This window comes from Moschus berezovskii, chromosome 4 (assembly GCF_049115385.1).
Source record: "Moschus berezovskii isolate FMDL1 chromosome 4, NW_MosBer_1.0, whole genome shotgun sequence".
Classification (NCBI taxonomy): Eukaryota; Metazoa; Chordata; class Mammalia; order Artiodactyla; family Moschidae; genus Moschus; species Moschus berezovskii.
In genome coordinates, this window is record NC_142463.1 from 117745206 (window position 1) to 117768072 (window position 22867).

General features: G+C 45.6%; 1 protein-coding gene across 4 annotated transcripts in view; it reads left to right on the plus strand.

The window, feature by feature from the left end:
- C4H1orf226 (chromosome 4 C1orf226 homolog) overlaps positions 1-22867 on the plus strand; it is a 370540-nt gene that overhangs the window by 238595 nt on the left and 109078 nt on the right. For all 4 annotated transcript variants that reach the window (XM_055403082.2, XM_055403083.2, XM_055403084.2 and 1 more), the window contains one exon: positions 14722-14814. In XM_055403082.2, the coding sequence (XP_055259057.2) occupies positions 14722-14814 (93 nt within the window). The remainder of the gene's footprint in view (positions 1-14721; positions 14815-22867) is intronic.

Sequence of the window (22867 nt, forward strand, 5' to 3'; positions counted from 1 at the left end):
GAACAGCAACTATGGCTAATGATGTTGACCATCTTTTCATGGGAGGCCATTATTCCACACTTGGGGGAATGTCCTGTTGTTTGAGGGAGCTGTAATGAGGTTTGAACATGTCTCAGTAGGCACTTAGACTCAAGATGCAGACTTCAAAGGTTCCAATGCGCAAAAATAATTTTTTAGCCTAGTTTCCTAGGCAGGAATCTCACAGCAGTCCCAGTTCCTCCTGTCACACAGAAACACTGAGCCAACCACCAAACCTGCATTGGCTTCTTCTCTTGAGATTATTTGCCTTCCATATATTTATCCTCTGATAAATTTCTGTTCAAGTCCTTTGCCCACTTTTTACTTGGGTGGTTTTTTATTGTTGAGTTTTGAGAATCCCTTGTGTGTTCTGGTTATATTTTTTGCCAGATTTGTAATTTGCACATATATTTTCCCAGTCTTTAGTGTGTCTTCTTCTTCACTTCTAATTGGCTTCCACAGAGCAAAAGTTTTAAATTTTGATGAAGTTTAATTTATCAACTTTCTTTGATCATGCTTTGGGTGTCAGGTTTAAGAATTCTATATAACCCTAGGTCGTGAAAAATTTCTCCCATTCTAAAAGTTTTATAGTTTCACGTTTAAATCTTTAATCTACTTTGAATTAATTTTTGTAGAAGGTGTGAGTTTTATGTCATAGTTCATTTGCTTGCCTGCTTCAGTCCTATCTCACTCCCAGTGGTTTATTCTCTTTTCCTGACAAGTTTGACCTCAGATTTCCAATGAAGGTGATGAAAATCTGCCTCAGATTATAGATTATTACTTCATGGGAAAAGAATCCCAGGCATGGGCCCCATGTCAGAAGTCCGGCAATTTTGCAGATCTTAGTACAGGTTTCCTCTTCCTATTTTTATTCTCATTTCTGAATAATCAGAATTGGCTCATGTTTCAAATCTCATCTGCCTTCCAAGGTCCCCTCATATATTTTTCATTCTCCATGCAGTGGTCTCATCCCTATACTGTGAATGTCACAATCATTGTGTTTGGTACCTGAACATGGTATCATAGGGAAGAGAGAAAATTCAGAAGAAGCTCAGATGGGGTGAAGCAGGGATTGGCAAACTGTGGTTTATGGGTCAAATCCGGCCCACTGCCTGTTTTTTATGAATAAAGTGTTATTGGGCCGTAGGTTCAGCCACTGACTTAAGTATTGTCTGTGGCTGCTTTTGTGCAACAGTGGCAGAGTTGCATAGTTGGAACAGAGCCAACATGGCCCTCAAAGCATCAAGTGTTTACTATCTTGCCCTTTACGGAAAAGTGTTGCCAGCTCATGGAGTTGAGACTGGTACTGGGGTTGAGTTTTGGGGTAGGGCACTTGGCTGAGGTTAAAACTGAGTCTTGTAGAAAACAAGGGATAACAGTACTTTTCCTACATAAAACCATCTTGGCATCTTTTGATCCAGTGTCATCTGTTGACATAGGAATTTGGAGGAAGCAAAATCTGTTGCTGCCTTGGAATAACCTAGTGATGAAGGGCTGAAAGGGAAGATGAGACTAAGTTGGGATTGTGTGGTACATCTGAGTCAGCCCTGATGTGGGCGGGGAAGCTCAGGGGTGATGTGAAGAGCAGCATTTGCCTCTTACCCCTCCTGGACTTGCTGTTTCTCTGGATCTTCTTCTGCACTTGCCTTAGTGGTCCTCAGCCTTAGCTGCATATTAGAATCGCCTGGTCTGCACGCCATACCAATTAAACCGATTTCTGGGGGTGAGATGGAGACACCAGGATTTAAGTTTCCCAGGTTAAGAAGAGTTGAGGTTGAGAACCTTCATTCCACTTTGCAGTCCTTTAGACCCGGAGGAAAAGACTCTGATGCTAGGAAAGGTTGGGGGCAGGAGGAGAAGGGGACGACAGGGAATGAGATGGCTGGATGGCATCACCGACTCTGTGGACATGAGTTTGAGTGAACTCCAGGAGTTGGTGATGGACAGGGAGGCCTGGCGTGCTGTGATTCATGGGGTCTCGGAGAGTCGGACACGACTGAGCGACTGAACTGAGACCCAGAGGAAATGGTGCCACCTACTGATGGCAGGAAGTTATTATGCTTGGAAACCAGTCCATAGCTCTGAATCCCACTCCAGTCTGGCATCTTGTGCTCTGGATAATGTATTTTTCTCTTCTGTATATTAGAGTTTGATTTTTGGCCATCTCAAAGTACCTTTGATGAGAAACAATCTGTCTTGGCTTTGCTGTAACCCAGAATATTGACATATACAATTTGTGGGTAGGAATCCTAGAGCATTAACACTGAGGAAAACATTAGAGGTCGTTAGCTTAAACAGTGAGCATATCCAGTATTTTCTGGACTTTTGTACTCTGGCCCTAGAGCCTTGCTATTCAGAGTGTGGTCCGTGGGCCAGTAGTGTCAGCATCACCTGGGACTTTGTTCGGAAGGCAGACTTCCCTTCTCCACCCTCCACCACATACCCACCTCCACCCCTTGACCCACGGAATCTGTAATTTAACAAGATCCTTACGTGATTCATATGGACCTTAAGGTCTGAGAAGTACTGCTTTAGAGAATCATAAGTGGAAGCTGCTGTGAGTAGATTTCATAGTAAGAAACTACTCAAACAGCTGCCAGAATTCAGCTAGACTGAATGACCACTTAACAGAGAAATCAAAGTTACAGTCCTCCCGAGTCTGATTTTATTGTTCTCCTCCTCAGATAGTTCTTCAGAGTCTCCCAAGAATGACCTTCTTTATACATTTTGTTATACCATGAAATGCGGTACAACCATCTGTTCTGCTGTGTTCACTGTGGTCTCCCCATTGTTTTCTCCTCAAACCTGGAAAATCATGACTGATGGATGAGTGCAGGCACAAGTTATCCAGATCCATCTCTTTCTCATTGTGCTGATAAGCCTAAACTTGGGAAGAAAGGTTGAATGGATCAGAGACTTTGGGAGAGGTGAGACAAGGTAGTGGAGAAGGCACTGGCACCCCACTCCAGTACTCTTGCCTGGAAAATCCCATGGACGGAGGAGCCTGGTGGGCTGCAGTCCATGGGGTCGCAGAGTCGGACACGACTGAGCGACTTCACTTTCACTTTTCACTTTCATGCATTGGAGAAGGAAATGGCAACCCACTCCAGTGTTCTTGCCTGGAGAATCCCAGGGATAGAGGAGTCTGGTGGGCTGCCATCTATGGGGTCGCACAGAGTCGGACATGACTGAAGTGACTTAGCAGCAGCAGCAGCAGACAAGGGAGTGGAGAAGGCAATGGCAACCCACTCCAGGGTTCTTGCCTGAAGAATCCCAGGGACGGGGAGCCTAGTGGGCTGCCGTCTATGGGGTCACACAGAGTCGGACACGACTGAAGCGACTTAGCAGCAGCAGCACCCCACCAGCCCAGAGTCTTGGGTCCAGAAAATAAAATCATCAGTCATTCCTCCTTTCATCCAATACATGTGCAATAAGCTCTCAGACATGCAGGCAACTCCATTTATAAGAGGAAGCAAGAAAAGGCGGAAGAACTTACTGGAAATTAACTTCACAGGATCTAGAATAGTCTCAGGCTACTCAACGGAAAGCACACAATCTACACCCCAAATTCTTTCCCATACTAATTGCACTGGCTGCCCTCATTTCCTTTGTTGCTTCCCACCCTATTCCACACCCCAGGACACATGTCAATGACCTGGGAAGGGCACAGAATTCTAATGAGGACAGAAAAACATGGCAAAGGGGCCCTCTGAACATAAGGAGGGCTTCCGGGCAGGAAACATCCAAGTTCACTGCTTTGTGGACCACTGTGAAGTGGGGCGAGAGGCTCGTCCAAACACAGATGTTCTGTTGCGGGGGGTGGACATTTGCACAGTGTGGAGAGACTGGCATGATGGCAGAGAGCAAATGAAGCCGGCTGTCGGATGGCAGGCAGCGGCAGCCTCAAGTGCAGGCAATTCCAGGCCTGCACTCAAGGGAGCCTCTGAGCGGCGGCTGCTCCCTGCAGAGAGACTCGACAGGCCCTGGTATACAGCCATAGCTTTCTTTGACTGGGAGCATGCTGACAGGTCACGGGGAGCTGAACAACACCCCACATGATTAAGGGGCCCAAAGGGGTGATTTATGAAGCAAGATAAGTGCCACCGCTACTAATAGCCCACTGTTTTCGGGTTGCCTGTCCCTCCACCAGCTCTCGCAGCACAGTAAAAACACATATTAGAACCTTCTTCTAAGTAAAATCAGAGGCACAGATGGGTGAAAAGCCAAAACTAAACAACAAATCCCTACTGTGACCAATTCCATCCTTCTCCTCTAATATCTAACCCAGACCAGCCTCAAGATGGTTAACATAGCATCTCATATAAGTAAGAAGATAAGGGACATTAAAATCATCTTCTAGAGGAAGAAGATAAAGACACAACAATGCTTAAACAGAATAACTCAGATCTACACACACGCGCACCTGAAGGAGTGAAGGCCTGCCAGTACTTAGTAGAGTCAGGAATCAAGAATTTAAGGTTGCTTCAGACCAAAAATGGTTATGAGACAATGAATCCTTCTGGCTAAGGCTTGATTTATCTCTCTTTAAAAGAAGACAGTCAACCATATTATGTGGCTTCCTGCATCCCTAATCCACCATGCACATCTTCCTGCATCCCTAATCCACCATGCACATCTCCACACGTACCTTGTAAAGTTAAATGAAGCAGTTCACATCAAATATTATAAAGTCCCTTGAAGGAGCCACATTGGACAGTGACACCACTTCACAACCAACATTCGCACTCAGCGGTGTGACCCTTGGCACCTAACCTCTCTGGGCATTATCCTTCCCTTCTGTGAAATAAGGTTATTGGGTTAGATGCTATTTGAGAACATTCCAGCTCTCAGTGTGATTCCAGGTAATACAAGGCTCACAGCCCTTGTAGGAATGGTGTGATGGGCAGGCTCACTTGAGGAAAGCAGGGGAGAAGGTATGGCAACAAGGAAACGAGGGAGCTTGGGCAGGGCGAGGCCGAATCCATAAGCAGAGGCAGAGGATGGAAGGGAGAAAGAATGCACACAAAGAGGGGAGGGTTCTCACTTGGAAAGTCAATTATTAGAGAAAGGAGGAGGGAGTTGCATTCCTTGGGGTTCTGAAAACAGTGGAAAGCAGAAGGGCAGATGTTGAAGACAATCTTGGCACCAGCACTGCGGATTCCAAAGGAATAAACCTGGGAAATGGGGGACAACCTAGAAATGACCAGGAGTACATATCAAGTACTGGGTTGTAAGACTAAAGAGAATGTCCAGAGAAAGCACAAGGCTGAGAGCCAGGATAAGGAAATGGTCTCTCATCTCTCTCTCTAAACCATCTCTAAGTGCTCTCAACAAGGACAGCTCAGGTGAGCACAGAAGCCATGTCTAACATCAAACACTCTGCCTTGTACTGGAGAATCTGGGTGTAGAAGTTAGAAGGGAATTTAGAGGTTACGTAGGCATTCATGTGGGACTCCCTTGTCTGCTGCTGCTAAGTTGCTCAAGTCGTGTCCGACTCTGTGCGACCCCATAGACGGCAGCCTACCAGGCTCCCCCGTGAAAATGAAGGTGCTCAGTCATGTCCGACTCTTAGTGACCCCATGGGCTACATCCTACCAGGCTCCTCCACCCATGGGATTTTCCGGGCAGGAGTACTGGAGTGGGGTGCCATTGCTTTCTCCAAAACTATCATATGATTCAGCTATTACACTTTTGGGAATTTATCTGAAGAAAAGGAAAACACTAATTCAGGAAGATATATATACAGTCTTCCTAGTAGCATTATTTACAATAACTGACATACGGAAGCAACCAAAGTGTCCATCAATGGATGGTTAAAGAAGATGTGGCATATAAAAGTACTCAGCCATAAAATATTACTGGAATATTACTCAGCCATAGAAAAGAATGAGATCTTTCCATTTGTGTCAATGTATGCTGTGGTTCATGGGGTCGCTAAGAGTCGGACACGACTGAGCGACTGAACTGACTGACTGACTGACTGATGTGGACCTAGAGGGTATTATGCTAAGTGAAGTAAATCAGAGAAAGACAAAGGCAGTATAGATTTCACTTAACATGCAGAATCTAAACAACCAAAATAGAAACAGATTCATAGATACAGAGAATAATCTGGTGGTTGCCTAAGGGGGAAGGGTTTGGGGGAGATGGGTGAAACAGGTGAAAGAGATTGAGAGGTGAGGTGCAAACTTCTAGCTATAAAATAAATAAGTCACATTATGGATACACAATGTACAGCATAGAAACTCTGAAGTGAAATGAAGTGAAGTGAAAGTCCCTCAGTCATGTCCGACTCTTTGCAACCCCATGGACTGCATATTCCATGGAATTCTCCAGGCCAGAATACTGGAGTGGGTAGCCTTCCCCTTCTCCAGGGGATCTTCCCAACCCAGGGGTCGAACCCAGGTCTGCCGCATTACGGATGATTCTTTAGCAGCTGAGCCACAAGGGAAGCCCAAGAATACTGGAGTGGGTAGCCTACCCCTTCTCCAGCGGATCTTCCTGACCCAGGAATCGAACTGGGGTCTCCCGCATTGCAGGTGAATTCTTTACCAACTGAGCTATGAGGGAAGCCCCCATAGGAACTATAGTCAGTAATGTTGGAATTAACTCTGTATGGTGCCAGATGGTAAATAGACTTGTCAAGGTAAACATTTTATAATGTATGAAAGTACAGAATCACTATGTTGTACACCTGAAACCAATATAATATTGCATGCTAATTACAATTCAATGAAAAAGAAGAAAAAAATGACAATGTATACCAGTAGCCAGTGTAGCCGTATTAAGAGGAGAGCGTCCCAGGTCACTCAGTGGTAAAGAATCAGTCACCTGCCAATGCAGGAGATGTGGGTTCCATCCCTGGGTTGGAAAGATCCCCTGGAGTAGGAAATGGCAACCCACTCCAGTATTCTCGCCTGGAAAATCCCATGGACAGGGGAGCCTGGTGGGCTGTAGTCCATGGAGTCGCAAAGAGTCAGCCATGACCGAGCGACTGAGCACGCACGCATGCCTGGAAAGCTGGGAAAGTTACCTTCTCTCCTGCCTTTCAAACTGGATTTCTAAATTACTCATGCCATTTGTGACCTTGGGTCTCCTTGGGAAGAGAAGAAAGGGGAAGGAAGGATGATATCCTGAAAGATGATCCAAAAGAAGGATGTGTTAATCCTGAGGACTACTGCCTTAAACCCAAGTAGACAAAATTGTCTTAAGAGGACAGATTTCAAATTTCCCCTGACTTACATAGTAAGTAGGAATAAAGCCTTCACACCAAGATGAAAGATGCTTATAGAAAGAAGGAGAAATTACTTTTTTTGTTCGCTTGTATTTTAGTGTAAATTTTTGAGCCTCTGCATAACTGATATGCTAAAAATCCTTGAACACAGATCTTGGTGCTATTTTTTTAGGATAATTTGTTGATGGGAGTACTGAGATCAAATGGTATGAGCAGTTTTTAGGACTGATACATATTTATAAATTGCTTTCCTAAAAAGTTGTGCCAGTTAAGACTCCCAGCAGTAGTACATCCGTATCTCATCATACCCTCATTAGAATTTCTTTCCTATCATATTCTCATTATAATTGACAATTATCGTTTTGTAAACATATTTGACAATTTGGTACATTAAAATGGAATCTCATTTAATTTGCCTTTTGATTAGTGAGATTGAGCATCTATATGTATTTTTTCTCTTATTGTATTTTTTTTCTGTGAGTGTACTCCATTTCTTTACCATTTATCAGGGTGTACGTAATGTTAGTACTAATTTGAAAAGATATTTGTGAAGTGAAAATATTTTTTAATGTAAAAAGTATTTCAGAGATACGAAACATGTGAAACAATGCATGAACGCCTGATGTCTACCACCCAGCTCCATTCCCTCCCAGCATCATAGCTGTCATTTTAGAGCCTTTGATTTAGAAAACAGATAACTGTAAATAGCAGTGGTGCTTTCCTAAGAATCTATATTTTAATTATTATAATAGCATCTACACTTAAAATACAGTATTTTCATATATAATCAAGATGCTTTGATTTTGTCTAAGGCAATTCTGGATACAAATAAAAATATGTAAAAGCTCTTGTAGTATGCTTCTATGGCCCAGAGTAATGTTTGTGAACAGTGTGATCTGTATTGCCTCCTGTATTTAAAAAAAAAAAAAGCAGCAGCCAACTTCTGGCCCTATCCTGGATTGGCTGAATGAGCATCTCTGAGATCTGGCTGTGGATACAGATTCGGCCATTTTATCAGGTATCCCACGAGGAATTTAAAACAAGTTTTAGATCTCCTGGTCTATAGAACTGGGTGAATACGTAAATCCTACATTTATGTTACAATGGCAATGAATATTCCTTTCTTTAAAAAGTAGCTCCTCTGCTTTCTTTTAAATAATGTGCACTTGATGGGGATTTTATTTACACCCAACTTTCAGTGATAGTCTTGCTAAAATAAGTTATGTTGGGCTTAAGGTTGATAGATAGGAACTAAAGGTCTGTACCTAGTATTCCCGAAAATCCTCAGGTATTCTAGAATGTGGGTTCAGCACCAGCTTTGGCATTGTCTTGCTCACATTTCTGAGGTTTCATAGGAATGAACAGTGCAAGTTACTGAGCCACACAACAGTGTCAGGGGCTGCATGGATGCTCCTCTGCAGCCCTGTCCATAGGCACAGGAGCTGGGACTGAGGAAAGCTGGGCCACCCAGAGAACGGAGGCTCATCTGCACAACCATCCTGTTGCTTTGTTACCTCTGGGCCATGAGTTGATTGAGAACAGCCTTGACCGATGATGAAGGCTCTAAATTATTTCACTTAATGAAGTATGGATCAAGCAAAAGATAAGGTACTTACCAGCATGCTGTGGAGTTTAAAAGAATTAAAGTCAGATCTTCTTACAGTCTTTATACCCATGGGATGGAACCTAGGTTTCAATAACTTGAGTTGTTAATCAGTTAATTAACTTACAGGAGATTTATTTTGCCTTTGTGGACAGTGTTATGTTTTCTCAGGCTTGGTAAGTGACCACTGTCAGCTGTGCTCATTGATTTATTGACATTAATTTCTCACCCTCCCGTGTCCTGGTGCTGTGTTCCTGGGTGCGAATATGTGTAAGATGTTTCCTGCTCTCAAGGAGGGCCTGGCCTAGTGGGAAGCACACGACCTGTCGATGGTGGGTGATAGCAGAGGCTCCCGTATGGCAGTAGCAGCCGAGTTGATGGTGTAGTTCTGTGGGAGGATATGGAAGTGGGAGTTGACCTGCACGGCTTCCCTGTGGAGCAGGCTGAGTAGATATTTTAAGAATAAGCAGGAGTTCATCAAGCGGATGGTGGGGGGAGGGCATTCTGGGCATAAACATTAGCAAATGCAATTACATGGAAGTATGGAAAAGCACGGCGTGTTTGACTTGCCTGTGGGAGAGTAACAGAAATGTCCTTGGGCAAGCAGAATTAAAGTGGACTTGCCATGAGAAGAAATGTGTTTGTTACAGTGTTTTCAGATGTTTATCTGCTACTGGTAAAATATGCTTTAAATTGTCCATTTCAACCATTCTTAAACATACAGTTTGATGAAATCTACGTGCAGCATTTGTATTGTGCAGCCATCATCATTGTCCGTCTCCAGATCTTTTCTTCTTCCAGAACTGAAACTCGGTGCTCCTTAAATGCTGGCTGCTCATTCTCCCCTTTCCCCCAGCCCCTGATGACCACCGTTCTACTTTCTGCCTCTGTGAATCTGACTACTCTTAGGTACCTCGTGTAAGTGGAATCAGGACTTTTCCGACAGGTTAGAGGATAAAGAATCTGCCTGCAATTCAGGAGTCACAGGAGATGTAAGTTAGATCTCTGGGTCAGGAAGATGCCCTGGAGGAGGGCATGGCAACCCACTCCAGTATTCATGCCTGGAGAATCCCGTGGACAGAGGAGCCTGGCAGGCTACAGTCCATAGTGTCGCAAAGAGTCAGACACGACTGAAGCGACTGAGCATGCACACACGCAAGTACATTGTTAAACTTTCAGATGTTAAGTGCAAACTGATTTTCTGCAAACCATTATAAGACGATGCCTTTGGTTGAAGTGCTTACAGTTTTGCTGTAGAGGTGTGTTTGCACTCTTGAACCTGAGACTGTGGGCAGAATGTGATTAAAATGCCTAGTTGCACTACTAGAACTCATTTTAAATTTTCTGTGGTCACTCGCAGGAAGCAAAGCCATAAGACTTATTCTCGAAAGGTGGTAAGCACAGCTGACTATAAGCCAGGGGCTTGGCCAAGCAAGAACATCACCATCTATGTTTGCAAACTAAATCTCCTCTCTCGGTCAAGTAGCATCTTGATTCATAACTGGGAGCCTTGTGGGGACAGTGGGAAGGGGCTGGTCAAAGGAGAATTTTATGGAGAAGGTGAGAGAATCAGCTTCCTGTGTAGCTGATGAGAGTGCATCACTAGGTAAGTTGTAGACAAGGTGATTGAAGAACTAAAGATCCTTATTTTAAAAATCCAGGATTCTTCAGGGAGCTAGACATTATTGTGGAAATGGATGTGTGTCTTTATCTGTCTCTCTGTCTGTCTATACAGCCCCAAGCTTCCCCCTGATTCCTAAGAAAGTGATTCTGTTATTAATACTATTTCTGCAGTACAGCAGGACTGGGCCGGTCCCTTCATTAACACACACCTCTGTTACAGACCTCCTGCTTCCCCTTCTTGGATGCCCTGTAGTTGGAACTGGAGACACGATTAGGAGCTAGCCCTGGAGTTGGGGACAAGGAAGCACTGGGGCCTCAGAGATAACCTGTTCTGTTAGCAGCTCTCTGACTTCCAGCCGACCTTCTTACTCACGTCCCTGGTTGAGTGTTTACTTCTGGCACCTGCTGAGTCTGGGCCCCTCCCTCTACCCAGTCTGCCCTTCACGGGCCTCACTGGTTGGCACAGCACACTAAGTTCCATGGCTACTATTCCCACACAGGGTCCCCAGGCTCTCGTTGACGAACCCAGACACTTGGTCTTTCTAGTCAGTGGTTAGTGTTCCAGGGCTTGTAATGTTTTGTTTCCTAAAAGGTCAGGTCCTGTCGGGCTTAATCTGTCCTTGCTGGTGGGGTCTGACTAGCAAAGCAAATAGATCAGGTCAGCCTGGCTGCACTGGGGGAAGAGCCAGGCCTGTTGGCACAGACTTCAAAGCTGGCATGGGCTTTGTGGAAGGCTGGCCTGGGCCGCAGACGGTGGCACCAGCAGTCCTGTTTGTTCTTTGGCCCCTGGCAAAACCTGGGCAGACTAGATTCCTACCCGGCAGAACACAGGTGCTTCCTCCGGGACCTGCCTACCCCTTGGAATAGTGCAGTCTGAGAGAGAGGAGAGCTTGTCCTTGTGAGCCTCTTCTCTCTGTTCTCCTGGCTGCTCCTATCATCTTCTCTCTTTAAAATCCATTTTCTGTCCCTTCAGTGAGCATAATAACATGATTGTTCAAATGAAGTATAATTGCCATATAAATAAATGGTTTTATGATAAAGATTTGAACCTTTTCAGACGCTTGATTTCATTTCCCTGGTTTTCAACAGAACTACAATTTGAGTACCTGTTCTCTGGTTGGAAAGGGTTTGAGACATCTGACCACCAGACATGTGGAGTAGGTGCAGAGTGTGTCCAACCTAAGAGCCTTGGCAGCGCTCAGGTAGTACATACTGGCAGCTATCATGGGGCCTGGAAGCCTGTTTCCCGCCTCTCTGGCCCCTCTTCACTTTGACGCACACCAGAGAGCATCCCACCGGCTGCTGTAGGGAGGAGCACCTGTGCTGTCGCTGTCACTGAGGCTCTAATGCAGGCATCTGGTCATGCTTTTCCATGTTGTCACCGTGCCCACACAGCAAAGAAGAGCCATCTGGAACTACGGCAGTGATCGAATTAGAGGCTGTTTTCCAGTTCCAAAGAGAATGTTTAGTTGCATTTTGAGTTCTTAAGATCAGGGTATTAAAGACATGGCCAAGGTTGTCAAAGTCCGAACTATGGAAATGGTTTAGATTTTAGATATACAGGCAAAGAGCTGGTTGGGCGTCTCTTGCCAGCCTTGGTTTGGGGGCAGGGATATTGATTTTTTAAAAAATCCCAAAGAGAATGAAACCAATAGGACCATGGACCAAACAATAAAGCAGCATAGTCATATTTTTCTGGAAATAGAAGCCATTTATGGGTCTGGTTCAGCCGGCAATAAAATGCTGTCTAGAACCAGGGCAGGGAAGTGACATCGTGCCTTGCAGAGATGGTGGTTTCGTTGCTAAGTTGTGTCTGACTCTTGCGACCCCATGGACAGTAGCCCGCCAGGCTCCTCTGCCCATGGGGTTTTCCAGGCATGAATACTGAAGTGGGTTGCCATTTCCTTCTCCAGGGGAATCTTTCCAACCCAGGAATCGAAGCCGGGTCTCCTGCACTGCAGGTAGATTCTTTACTGACTGTGCTACCAGGGAAGCCCTTAATATTCGCTGCTTTGATTTGTTGCTGGAAAGAGGGAAGAAGGAAGTATGTGGAGCTTGTGCGAGTGACATACTGGATGAGAGCAAAGACAATAAAGCAGGCAGAGATTGACGTGTCTGGGGCAGGTTTTGTCCGGCTCTGGGTGTTTCCTGGACTCTTAAGCCCTTATCTCCCACCTGAGCTCATCAGAACACACCCCTCTGCGCTCCTGCTGGCAGGAGCAGCTGTGATTTTGGTGATTTGTTTCCAAGGGAGGCACAGCTGAAAGATTGTGTTCATTGAAAGCCTGCGAGCAGAGGTAAATAAATGCAGGTGTGGCCAGGAAATGGAGCTGGTTCACCTCTCCCAGTGGGCACAAGGCCAAAGTCAGCAGATTTAGAGAGTCTCGTGCGGGCTCTCCCACCCAGAGATAGTTTCAGTTCATCCAGCGCTGCACCTGAGCAGAATGCCGCAGTCGGGGGAACACCCTGCGGATTGTAGCCGTGCTTTGAGTTGCATGCCAGTCACACAGCTCTACCCTCCGCCAGCTTACAGCCATTGACTTGGAGAGCAATTTGTAACATGACCGAGGCCGTCTCATAAGCCAGACTCCAGTACAGATGGCACGTCTCCCTGTCCTTTACTGTATTATTCTGAATTAACTCTGGGTTCCCAGACTCTGAAACAGAGTCTGAAGTTCATATTTTCTTCTCTTTCTCCTGTGTGTCTGCTGCTCTTCTTTGAGGATCCCTGGTAGAAAGGACAGCTGTTGACAGGATAGAGTGATTGGGAGGGTAGGAGACATGATCACCAGGCTGGGGAGTGATTTATGTTGCCATCACCTAGAAACTCAGATCAGCAATAAACCGGAAGCTGCCCTGATGATGTGAAGAAAACGACTTCACCTCAGTTGGCCGGGTCGTGTCCTTTTCTCTCAGAGGCAGACAGCCACGGGGCGTCAGCACTGGCTGTGCAACAGAACAGGAGAATTAGCTGACACTTTGGTGGAAGGGATTGAGCACAGGCAGGGTAGGAAGCTCTCATTTGAGCTCTTACAATAAGAGTATTGAACAGCATGGCCAAGGAAAGGGTCTAGATTTCTTGTGAGATTTTCAAGCTAAGTTATGTTTTTATCTTCTTAGGGTGGATTAGATTCATGTCTTTCAAAATACCAAGTAGAAATAGGTTTTGGATGTACAGGCAAGGTGCTGGTACCTTACCAAGCTTGGGTGGTGGCATGGTGGGGAAGGGTCTTGAGTATAAAAGGTCCCAGAGACGAGAGCCTGATGGGTTGGAGTAGAGATTTGGGCCCTGGGTCCTTTATTAATATTTTTAAATCTCTAGTCCAAATGTTTGATTAGACAGCCGGGCAGGTAAGTTTGCCAGGTGGTGATACCAAGGGGGGGACCAGATGAAAATGGATACATGCTTAGAATGAAGTTCAGTAAAGAAAATGTAGAGCTATATCACCGTTCTGAAAACCTGCACAAACATAAGAAATGGCTGTGGGTGAGAAATGTAATAGAAGACTATCTGGGGCTGAGGATAAGAGCCAGCACCCATCCGCAGTGTAGTTTGTGGCTGGAGCAGCCTGTTCGGGATTGCAGACAGAAGTTTAGAATATAGGGCTGTGATATGATGGCCTCCTTTGTAACCATCAGTAGTCAGATCCTTTTTAGAATGCTGTCTAGAATATTTCAGACTAGTGGGCAGATCTGCTGACCTACAGACAGGGGAATTTGGGACTTGACCTTATAGAGAATAACTTAGATTTCATAATGATCTTTAAGAATGTAAAAATCCTGATCTGAGGATGGATTCCAGCTTGTCTTAATCTTCGCTGAGGATGGAATAGAGTCTCAGCAGCATTTGGGTAGACTTGAGGAAAACTTGGCTGAGAGTGAAAGCCATTAAATGTCAGAATGATTTATTTGAGGGAAGGTTCTGGATTTCTCATGAGATTCTCAAAGTAGGCTCTGTTTTCATCTTGATAGAATAGATCAGATCCATTCCCATGGCCCAATGTGATAGCTGAGTGTGACACCAGTGACCATTCAGAGTCCCTGTTCCAACCCACATATTGCCAAGCCCCTGCCTATGGACATCCACCTGCTTTTGCATCCCCTGAGGTGCTTCATGTCCCCAGAATCTGCACCAGTTCCCTACACCCATCCAGGCCCTCTTTTCCAGGTCACAGGCTCTCCGGGTCTCTGCAGACGCACTGCTCTAACTGCATTGCACTTCTTTGTCTCTTCTCATTTGCAGTATGAGTTTAAAGCCAAGAACATCAAGAAGAAGAAGGTGAGCATTATGGTTTCAGTGGATGGAGTGAAAGTGATTCTGAAGAAGAAGAAAAAGGTAAGTGACTGAACCACAAACTGCTGAAGAGAGACGCAGGGTAGGTGGGCATGGGGTAGCTTTTCTTTCTAGCCTTCTCTCTCTTTCCTTATCTGGTGAGGTGGTCTGCTCTCACCAGCAACAGTGTTGAGAGGCTGCAGCCGGAGCAGAGAGAAGGCATGGACCAAAGGCCTGGTCGGTTGACTGGCTTAGTCCCAAGTGTCACATGAGTGCAGGTTCATCTCCTGTCATCCTTGCATTCACTCCTGTCCCCAGTTTGATACCTTTACCTTTGAGTCTTGATCTTGGGAAATGCTTTAAATTCAAGTTCAGCAGGGTTCAGTGGGGGAGGTGAGAGGAGGCTTCCTAAGCAGCTGTCCCATCCTAAATAGTCCCTCGAGACCCTGCATAGCTGCTATTCAGTGTGCAGGACCCCGGTGGGAGGAAGGTATTGGTCCATGTGATGGGCCGTCCTCTGACTTGGGCAGAGGCAAGCAAGTGAGTATATGTTGTTCAAACACTAGGCTGTTTTATGTCAGTTTTATGTGCTATGGGAGAATGATGTTCTGGGAAAGGCTAGATTTGCATGATAGTCAGAGGGGACAGTGTATGTGTTTCCAGAAAGAAATGGAAAGGGCTTGGTTGATGGACAGTGTGAGAGGAGAAGCACTTTCTTTTTCTTGTTTCTCGACTCTGCTGAGGCCTTTGTTTTATACTCATTGATGTGGCAGCATCCACATTAATGTTTAGACATCTTGAGCTGCCTTTGGTTCCAAGCCTCTATTGCTCTCGGGGCTTCCCAGGTAGCTCAAATGGTAAAGAATCTGCCTGCAATGCAGGAAACCTGGGTTTGATCCCTGGATTGGGAAGATCCCCTGGAGAATGACATGGCAATTTACTCCAGTATTCTTGCCTGGAGAATTCCACGGACAGAGGAGCCTGGCAGGCTACAGTTCATGGACTTACAGAGTCGGACCCGACTGAGCAAGTAACAATTTCACTTTTCTCCATTGCTCTTAATTCAAATGGGACTCAAGGCAGACCTTGAGTCTGGGGGTTATGGAAGGTAAACACAAATACTAATACATAGTAGCAGGTACGTAATATATGGAGGTATTAAAAGATAAATGCACGGCAGTAGGAAAGTCAGGGGGTAGAGGTTCGAGCCGTAGTCCTCTCACCAGTCCACGGATTTAAATCTTCTCTGTCTTCCTCACAAAAGACATTCGCCAGTGTACGACTGGACCTCTCCAGTGATGAGGACTCTACCGCTTCTTAAGGCAGCCCATTTTTTTCTCTGGACAGCTGGACATTTGCAGAGATCTCCCACATATAAAACTCAAACTCATTCTCTTATGCTTCCTAAATACCTCCAGGGGTCATTCTAGAAAGTGTTTTACGGCTGTGAGATTGGAAGTTTATAGGAAGAAAATAGAAGATGATATACTGTTTATAAAGAATTAACTCCTTGAAAATTTACAAGCAGTAGGGAATTTGTAATAGCTTGTGAAATATCCCCGTCTTTACAAACTTCCACTGGGGGACAACAGTCCCCATCGCATTCTTACCTGGGATCTTTCCTGCCCCTTCCCCCCACCCCATATATATGCACAAGGCAGTTAGCTATGAGGCAGTCTTTAGAATATTGTCCTGTCAGGTGTTCTTGCGAAGGAGGGTTACTGGAATAACTGAGGCCTAATGGAGTTTTGTCAAGAGAACGCACTGGTCATAGCAAACACCCTCTTCCAACAACACAAGAGAAGACTCTACACGTGGACATCACCAGATGGTCAACACCGAAATCAGATTGATTATATTCTTTGCAGCCAAAGATGGAGAACCTGTATACAGTTAGCGAAAACAAGACCAGGAGCTGACTGTGGCTCAGATCATGAACTTCTTATTGCCAAATTCAGACGTAAATTGAAGAACGTAGGGAAAAGCACTAGACCATGCAGATATGACCTAAATCAAATCCCTTATGATTATACAGTGGAAGTGAGAAATAGATTTAAGGGACTAGATCTGATAGATAGAGTGCCTGATGAACTCTGGACGGAGGTTCGTGACATTGTACAGGAGACAGGGACCAAGACCATCACCACGGAAAAGAAATGCAAAAAAGCAAAATGGCTGTCTGAGGAGGCCTTACAAATAGCTGTGAAAAGAAGAGAAGCGAAAAGCAAAGGAGAAAAGGAAAGATATAAGCATCTGAATGCAGAGTTCCAAAGAATAGCAAGGAGAGATAAGAAAGCCTTCCTCAGTGATCAATGCAAAGAAATACAGGAAAACAACAGAATAGGAAAAACAAGATATCTCTTCAAGAAAATTAGAGATTCCAAGGGAACATTTCATGCAAAGATGGGCTCGATAAAGGACAGAAATGGTATGGACCTAACAGAAGCAGAAGATATTAAGGACAGGTGGCAAGAATACACAGAAGAACTGTACAAAAAAGATCTTCGCGACCAAGATAGTCACGATAACGTGATCACTGACCTAGAGCCAGACATCTTGGAATGTGAAGTCAAGTGGGCCTTAGAAAGCATCACTACAAACAAAGCTAGTGGAACGTGATGGAATTCCAGTTGAGCTATTTCAAATCCTCAAAGATGATGCTGTGAAAGTGCTGCACTCAATATGCCAGCAGATTTGGAAAACTCATCAGTGGCCACAGGTCTGGAAAAGGTCAGTCTTCATTCCAATCCCAAAGAAAGGCAATGCCAAAGAATGCTCAAACTACCGCACAATTGCACTCATCTCACATGCTAGTAAAGTCATGCTCAAAATTCTCCAAGCCAGGCTTCAGCAGTATGTGAACTATGATTCCCAGATGTTCAAGCAGGTTTTAGAAAAGGCAGAGGCACCAGAGATCAAATTGCCAACATCCGCTGGATCATGGAGAAAGCAAGAGAGTTCCAGAAAAACATCCATTTCTGCTTCATTGACTATGCCAAAGCCTTTGACTGTGTGGATCACAATAAACTGTGGAACATTCTGAAAGAGATGGGAATCCCAGACCACCTGACCTGCCTCTTGAGAAACCTGTATGCAGGTCAGGAAGCAACAGTTAGAACTGGACATGGACCAACAGACTGGTTCCAAATAGGAAAAGGAGTACGTCAAGGCTGTATATTGTCACCTTGCTTATTTAACTTATATGCACAGTACATCATGAGGAACGCTGGGCTGGAAGAAGCACAAGCTGGAATCAAGATTGCTGGGAGAAGTATCAATAACCTTAGATATGCAGATGACACCACCCTTATGGCAGAAAATGAAGAGGAACTCAAAAGCCTCTTGATGAAAGTGAAAGAGGAGAGTGAAAAGGTTGGCTTGAAGCTCAACATTCAGAAAACAAAGATCATGGCATCTGGTCCCATCACTTCATGGGAAATAGATGGAAAAACAGTGGAAACAGTGTCAGACTTTATTTTTTTGGGCTCCAAAATCACTGCAGATGCTGATTGCAGCCATGAAATTAAAAGACTTTTACTCCTTGGAAGGAAAGTTATGACCAACCTTGATAATATATTAAAAAGCAGAGACATTACTTTGCCAACAAAGGTCCGTCTAGTCAAGGCTATGGTTTTTCCCGTGGTCACGTATGGATGTGAGAGTTGGACTGTGAAGAAAGCTGGTCGCCAAAGAATTGATGTTTTTGAACTGTGGTGTTGGAGAAGACTCTTGAGAGTCCCTTGGACTGCAAGGAGATCCAACCAGTCCATTCTAAAGGAGATCAATCCTGGGTGTTCATTGGAAGGACTGATGCTAAAAGCTGAAACTGCAATACTTTGGCCACCTCATGCGACGAGTTGACTCACTGGAAAAGACTCTGATGCTGGGAAAGGTTGGGGGTGAGAGGAGAAGGGGACGACAGAGAGTGTGATGGCTGGATGGCATCACCGACTCGATGGACATGAGTTTGAGTGAACTCCGGGAGTTGGTGATGGACAGGGAGGCCTGGCGTGCTGTGATTCATGGGGTTGCAAAGAGTCGGACACGACTGAGTGACTGAACTGAACTGAACTGATCAGGTCAGTGGGATCCCTCTGCCCCTGTTAAGGAAATTACAGATGATGACCAACTTGAACTGAAAAGCAAGAGAGACCCTCAGAGGAAAAATGGGCCAGTGCACCCAAGCTCGTGATTCAGACAGCCAGGCTGAACCCCAGCATGGCTTTCATCCTGTGTTGTCAGCTTTCCCCTGCCCTTCATGTGAGGGGCGACTCCTGGGTTGGTGCTTCATGCGCCAGCTGATCAAATGGCAGTTGCAGTTTTTGGTCGCGCTCCAGGCTGCAAGATGCTTCCACACCCACTGTCATCCCATCTCCTCACCAGTCCTGCCGTGAAAGTCACTGGGACATCACACTTGGTCAGCATTCGTGGCACCTCGTCCCTTCAGGGAACTCACCACACAGACAGTTTCCTCCCTAAACTGCTCCCTCACTAGCGGCTGATTTGTCGACCTATCGGAGTCTGAAGCTCAGACTCATGGGTTTTGAAATTATGGACCTTAGGACACTAACTCGCACTGACAAAGCTCAAAAGAGGCCGCTGTATAAGCCAGAACCAGGTCCTTTGTTCAGTCTGAGACGTCATGCAGTGTTCCAGGCCAGGCACTCGTGTTAGCCTCACAAGCACATTCTTCTGTCAGAGGCACGTGATGTGAGAAGACACATTACTAGAGGGTTTCTCCACGAGCATGGAAATGGAGCAAGCCGGCTGATCTGGTGACAGGGGCGTTGCCTGGCCTCTGGCTGCACAGTAAACCGGCTGCTCAGCGTGGCCTTGTTGGGCACATGCTGCTCCTCGAGTCTGTTCAACAGCCTATGCAGGCTTTGCCTCCGCAACTCGGACTTCTGGCTTCTGTGGCTGAGCCTCTTGGCATCTCCCCACCTCCCCAGTGAAGATACACTTCTGCCTCATGTAATCTGTTTACCTGCAGTTAGGTTATGTTTCCGGGCCTGCTGTCCTGGGGCCTATTCTGTTCTTTTCAGGTAACTTAGTGTATGTCTGCGGAGAAGGCAATGGCAAGCCACTCCTGTACTCTTGCCTAGAAAATCCCATGGATGGAGGAGCCTGGTAGGCTGCAGTCCGTGGGGTCGCTAAGGGTCGGACACGACTGAGCGACTTCACTTTCACTTTTCACTTTCACACATTGGAGAAGGAAATGGCAACCCACTCCAGTGTTCTTGCCTGGAGAATCCCAGGGACGGGGGAGCCTGGTGGGCTTCCGTCTATGGGGTCACACAGAGTCGGACACGACTGAAGTGACTTAGCAGCAGCAGCAGTGTATGTCTGAGCTGATCCGTATGGGGTGACTTTGTGGTTCTGCCCTTAGAGGACAATCATTTCCCACCTCACCTGTCCCTTGTGTATCATGGACCAAACGTGGTGCCATGCTTATCCTGCTTGTGAAGAAATGGAGGCTAGAGAATCTAAGCTTTTTGCCCAAGATGACATACCATGCAAGGACAACTATGTGAGGCAGAGTCGCCTGGCAGAGAGGCCAGCCTCCTTCCACTAAGTACATGAAAACCAAGCTGGAGAAGTATCTTGGAGTCCCTGGGACCCAGTGACTCACTGTGAAACTCTCTCCCCGGTAACCTCTAGTGTGGGCTCCCCCTCCAGCGGCCCAGAACAGGTGGTCCAACAGGTCTTTCCTCAGCGTGATTCTTCTGATGCCAGGCCTGGGAAAGGGGGCCCCTCCCATCTCGCTTTCTCTGCCCCTGCCCGGCGGTGTCCCTTCAGGCTGTGGGTGTGATTTGGATAAGGCCTTTAATCACAGGGTTCATTTTGCACACGTTCTGACAGATGAATGCACATTAATAGCAATCAGCCTCTTTTGTCATCTTCCCATGTGAGTATCCTCTGGTATCTAAGTGTGCTGACACCGTATGTGTGTGTGTGTGTGTGTGTGTGTATGTGTGTGTGTGTGTGTGTGTGTGTGTTTCTATCTCTGTAGAATAGAGAGGGGCCAAGTGTAGAGATGCCACGCTCCTCTCCACAGAAATGGAACAGTCAGCACATTCCGATGATACGGACTGGAGCTCTTGCCAGGTGGCTGTAAGTGTGGAAAGAGTCATGGCTGCTATTCCGCCATAGGCACCGCATGGCATATTCTCACTGTGCTTGTACTGTGCTAGTCAATAAAATGTTGAAACAATCCCCTCCTCCTGCTCAGAGCACGTTGCTGTTTACTAGGTCCATGTAGCACATTGGAAGGAGCCCTCAGCTGAGAGGAGAAAACCTAGGTTCTAGTCCCAGCTCTTACCTTCCTGGCTGGGTGGTTCTAAGCAAGTCATTTTGAATGAGTTGGATTAGGCGATCATTAACGTTGTTAGCTCAGTTACTGTGTACCAACTCTGGAAGGATGCATTTAGGGGCTTGCTTGTATGTGTATAGGTCACCTGTGCTTCTTCAGGCTTTTGAGAACCTTTTGTGCTACAAAGAAGGCAGACCCCAGAGACCAAATCAGTTTGTGTAAAATGTTTCTGTCTCCTGAGCTTCCAGGGCAGGATGGGAACCTCAGAGGTCAAGAACTTCCCCAAGCAGCCTCCAAGCCGCTGCGCTCTCCACAGCCTGTCCAAGACTGTTGAATGATTGTATGGCTCCCAGCTGGGGGAGAAGAGTGTTTACAGGGACTCCCTGCTCTGCAGAGAATGTGTAAGATCAGGGGCCATCTCTGTAAGCTCAGCACTTACTTGGACACCTGGTGCATGTAGTGTGTTTCTAATGACTGTGGCTGTTGGCTAGTTGCGTGAGTGAATGTGATTTGTGTATGAGGGTGTCATTAAATCAGGAAGAATTAAGTACTTAGCAGTTGGATCAAATGAAGTCTTGTTTGCTACCCTTGGCTGTCACATTCTTCTCCCTCTTTCTCATTCCATCAGTCTTCCCATTTGAAAAAACATGGGTAAGAGCCTTCCTAAGCATTGAGAGGCCTCGGTGGAAATTGCTAACTTCATTATATTATGAGCAGGACTTCTTCAGTGACTCTGATCATCAGGTGCTTTATTCTCATACAGGCAGTAGCCAAATATATTGGGATCATCTCTTATTGAGATGTAAAAAAAAACAAAAACATCTTTTTGGTTACATTAATGTGCCTAAAATGCTGTTGTCTTTAACTGGCACCAACAGATAATGAATCTCAAGTTCTCTTATGAGTCTTAGGTTGTATTTGTGGCATAAACCCAGCTACAAATATAATTGGCTTTGCTTTGTTGTTTCTCAGTCACTACACTATCTTCAACTCCCAGCAAGGCCCAAGTGATGATCTTTTCTGTGTATGTGATAATGGTTATTTATTATAGTACTGGCATCACACTATAGCACCATTGGCTGGGGAGTGGACTTCTGAATAAGGAAGATTAGTCTTGAACTTCATCCAAAGGATTTTTCTACGAAAGGACTAAAGGGCCTTTGTTTCCTGTGGTTTTTTTATACACACCAATAAGTGTATTGGAATCCCCTAAAGCATTGTTTTAGAAAGGCTCTGCTGTTCTCGTTAACAGATATTTATTGTGTCTGAAGGAACTGGGTAGGATACACAGGGGTATTAGATATGGACCCTTTCCAGCAACATTAGCTATATGCGCTCACAGGTCTATCATGAGCGCATATCAGTTATGTGTGTCTTTCCCCCGTAGGCTCTGAGCCATTAAGGGCAAGGACCATGTGTTCTCTCTGGTTCTATTTTATCTGTTTGGGAAGGCAGAAGACCAGTGGGAGCCATCTGATTGTTATTACACACTAAGATGATAACAAGTACATCTAACAATAATAGCTAACACTGAAATTTAGCCCCTGCCATTTGCTAGGCTTTGCTTGATGCAGTGTATACTTATTAGGTCTGCACAGCCATCCTGTGAGGTGGGTACCACTTTTAGGTTTGGTTTGCAAAAGAAGATTGATTTGTCCAAGCCCTCAAGTCCCATCAGCGGTGAAGCTGGGGTTTGAACCAGGTCTGTCTTGTTCAGATCCCAAGTGGGTTCTTCCTGCCATCATGTTGCTGTGTGTGAACTAATCTCCTCAGACTCTTCTAGAGAAAAGCTGCTCTATAGGAGAT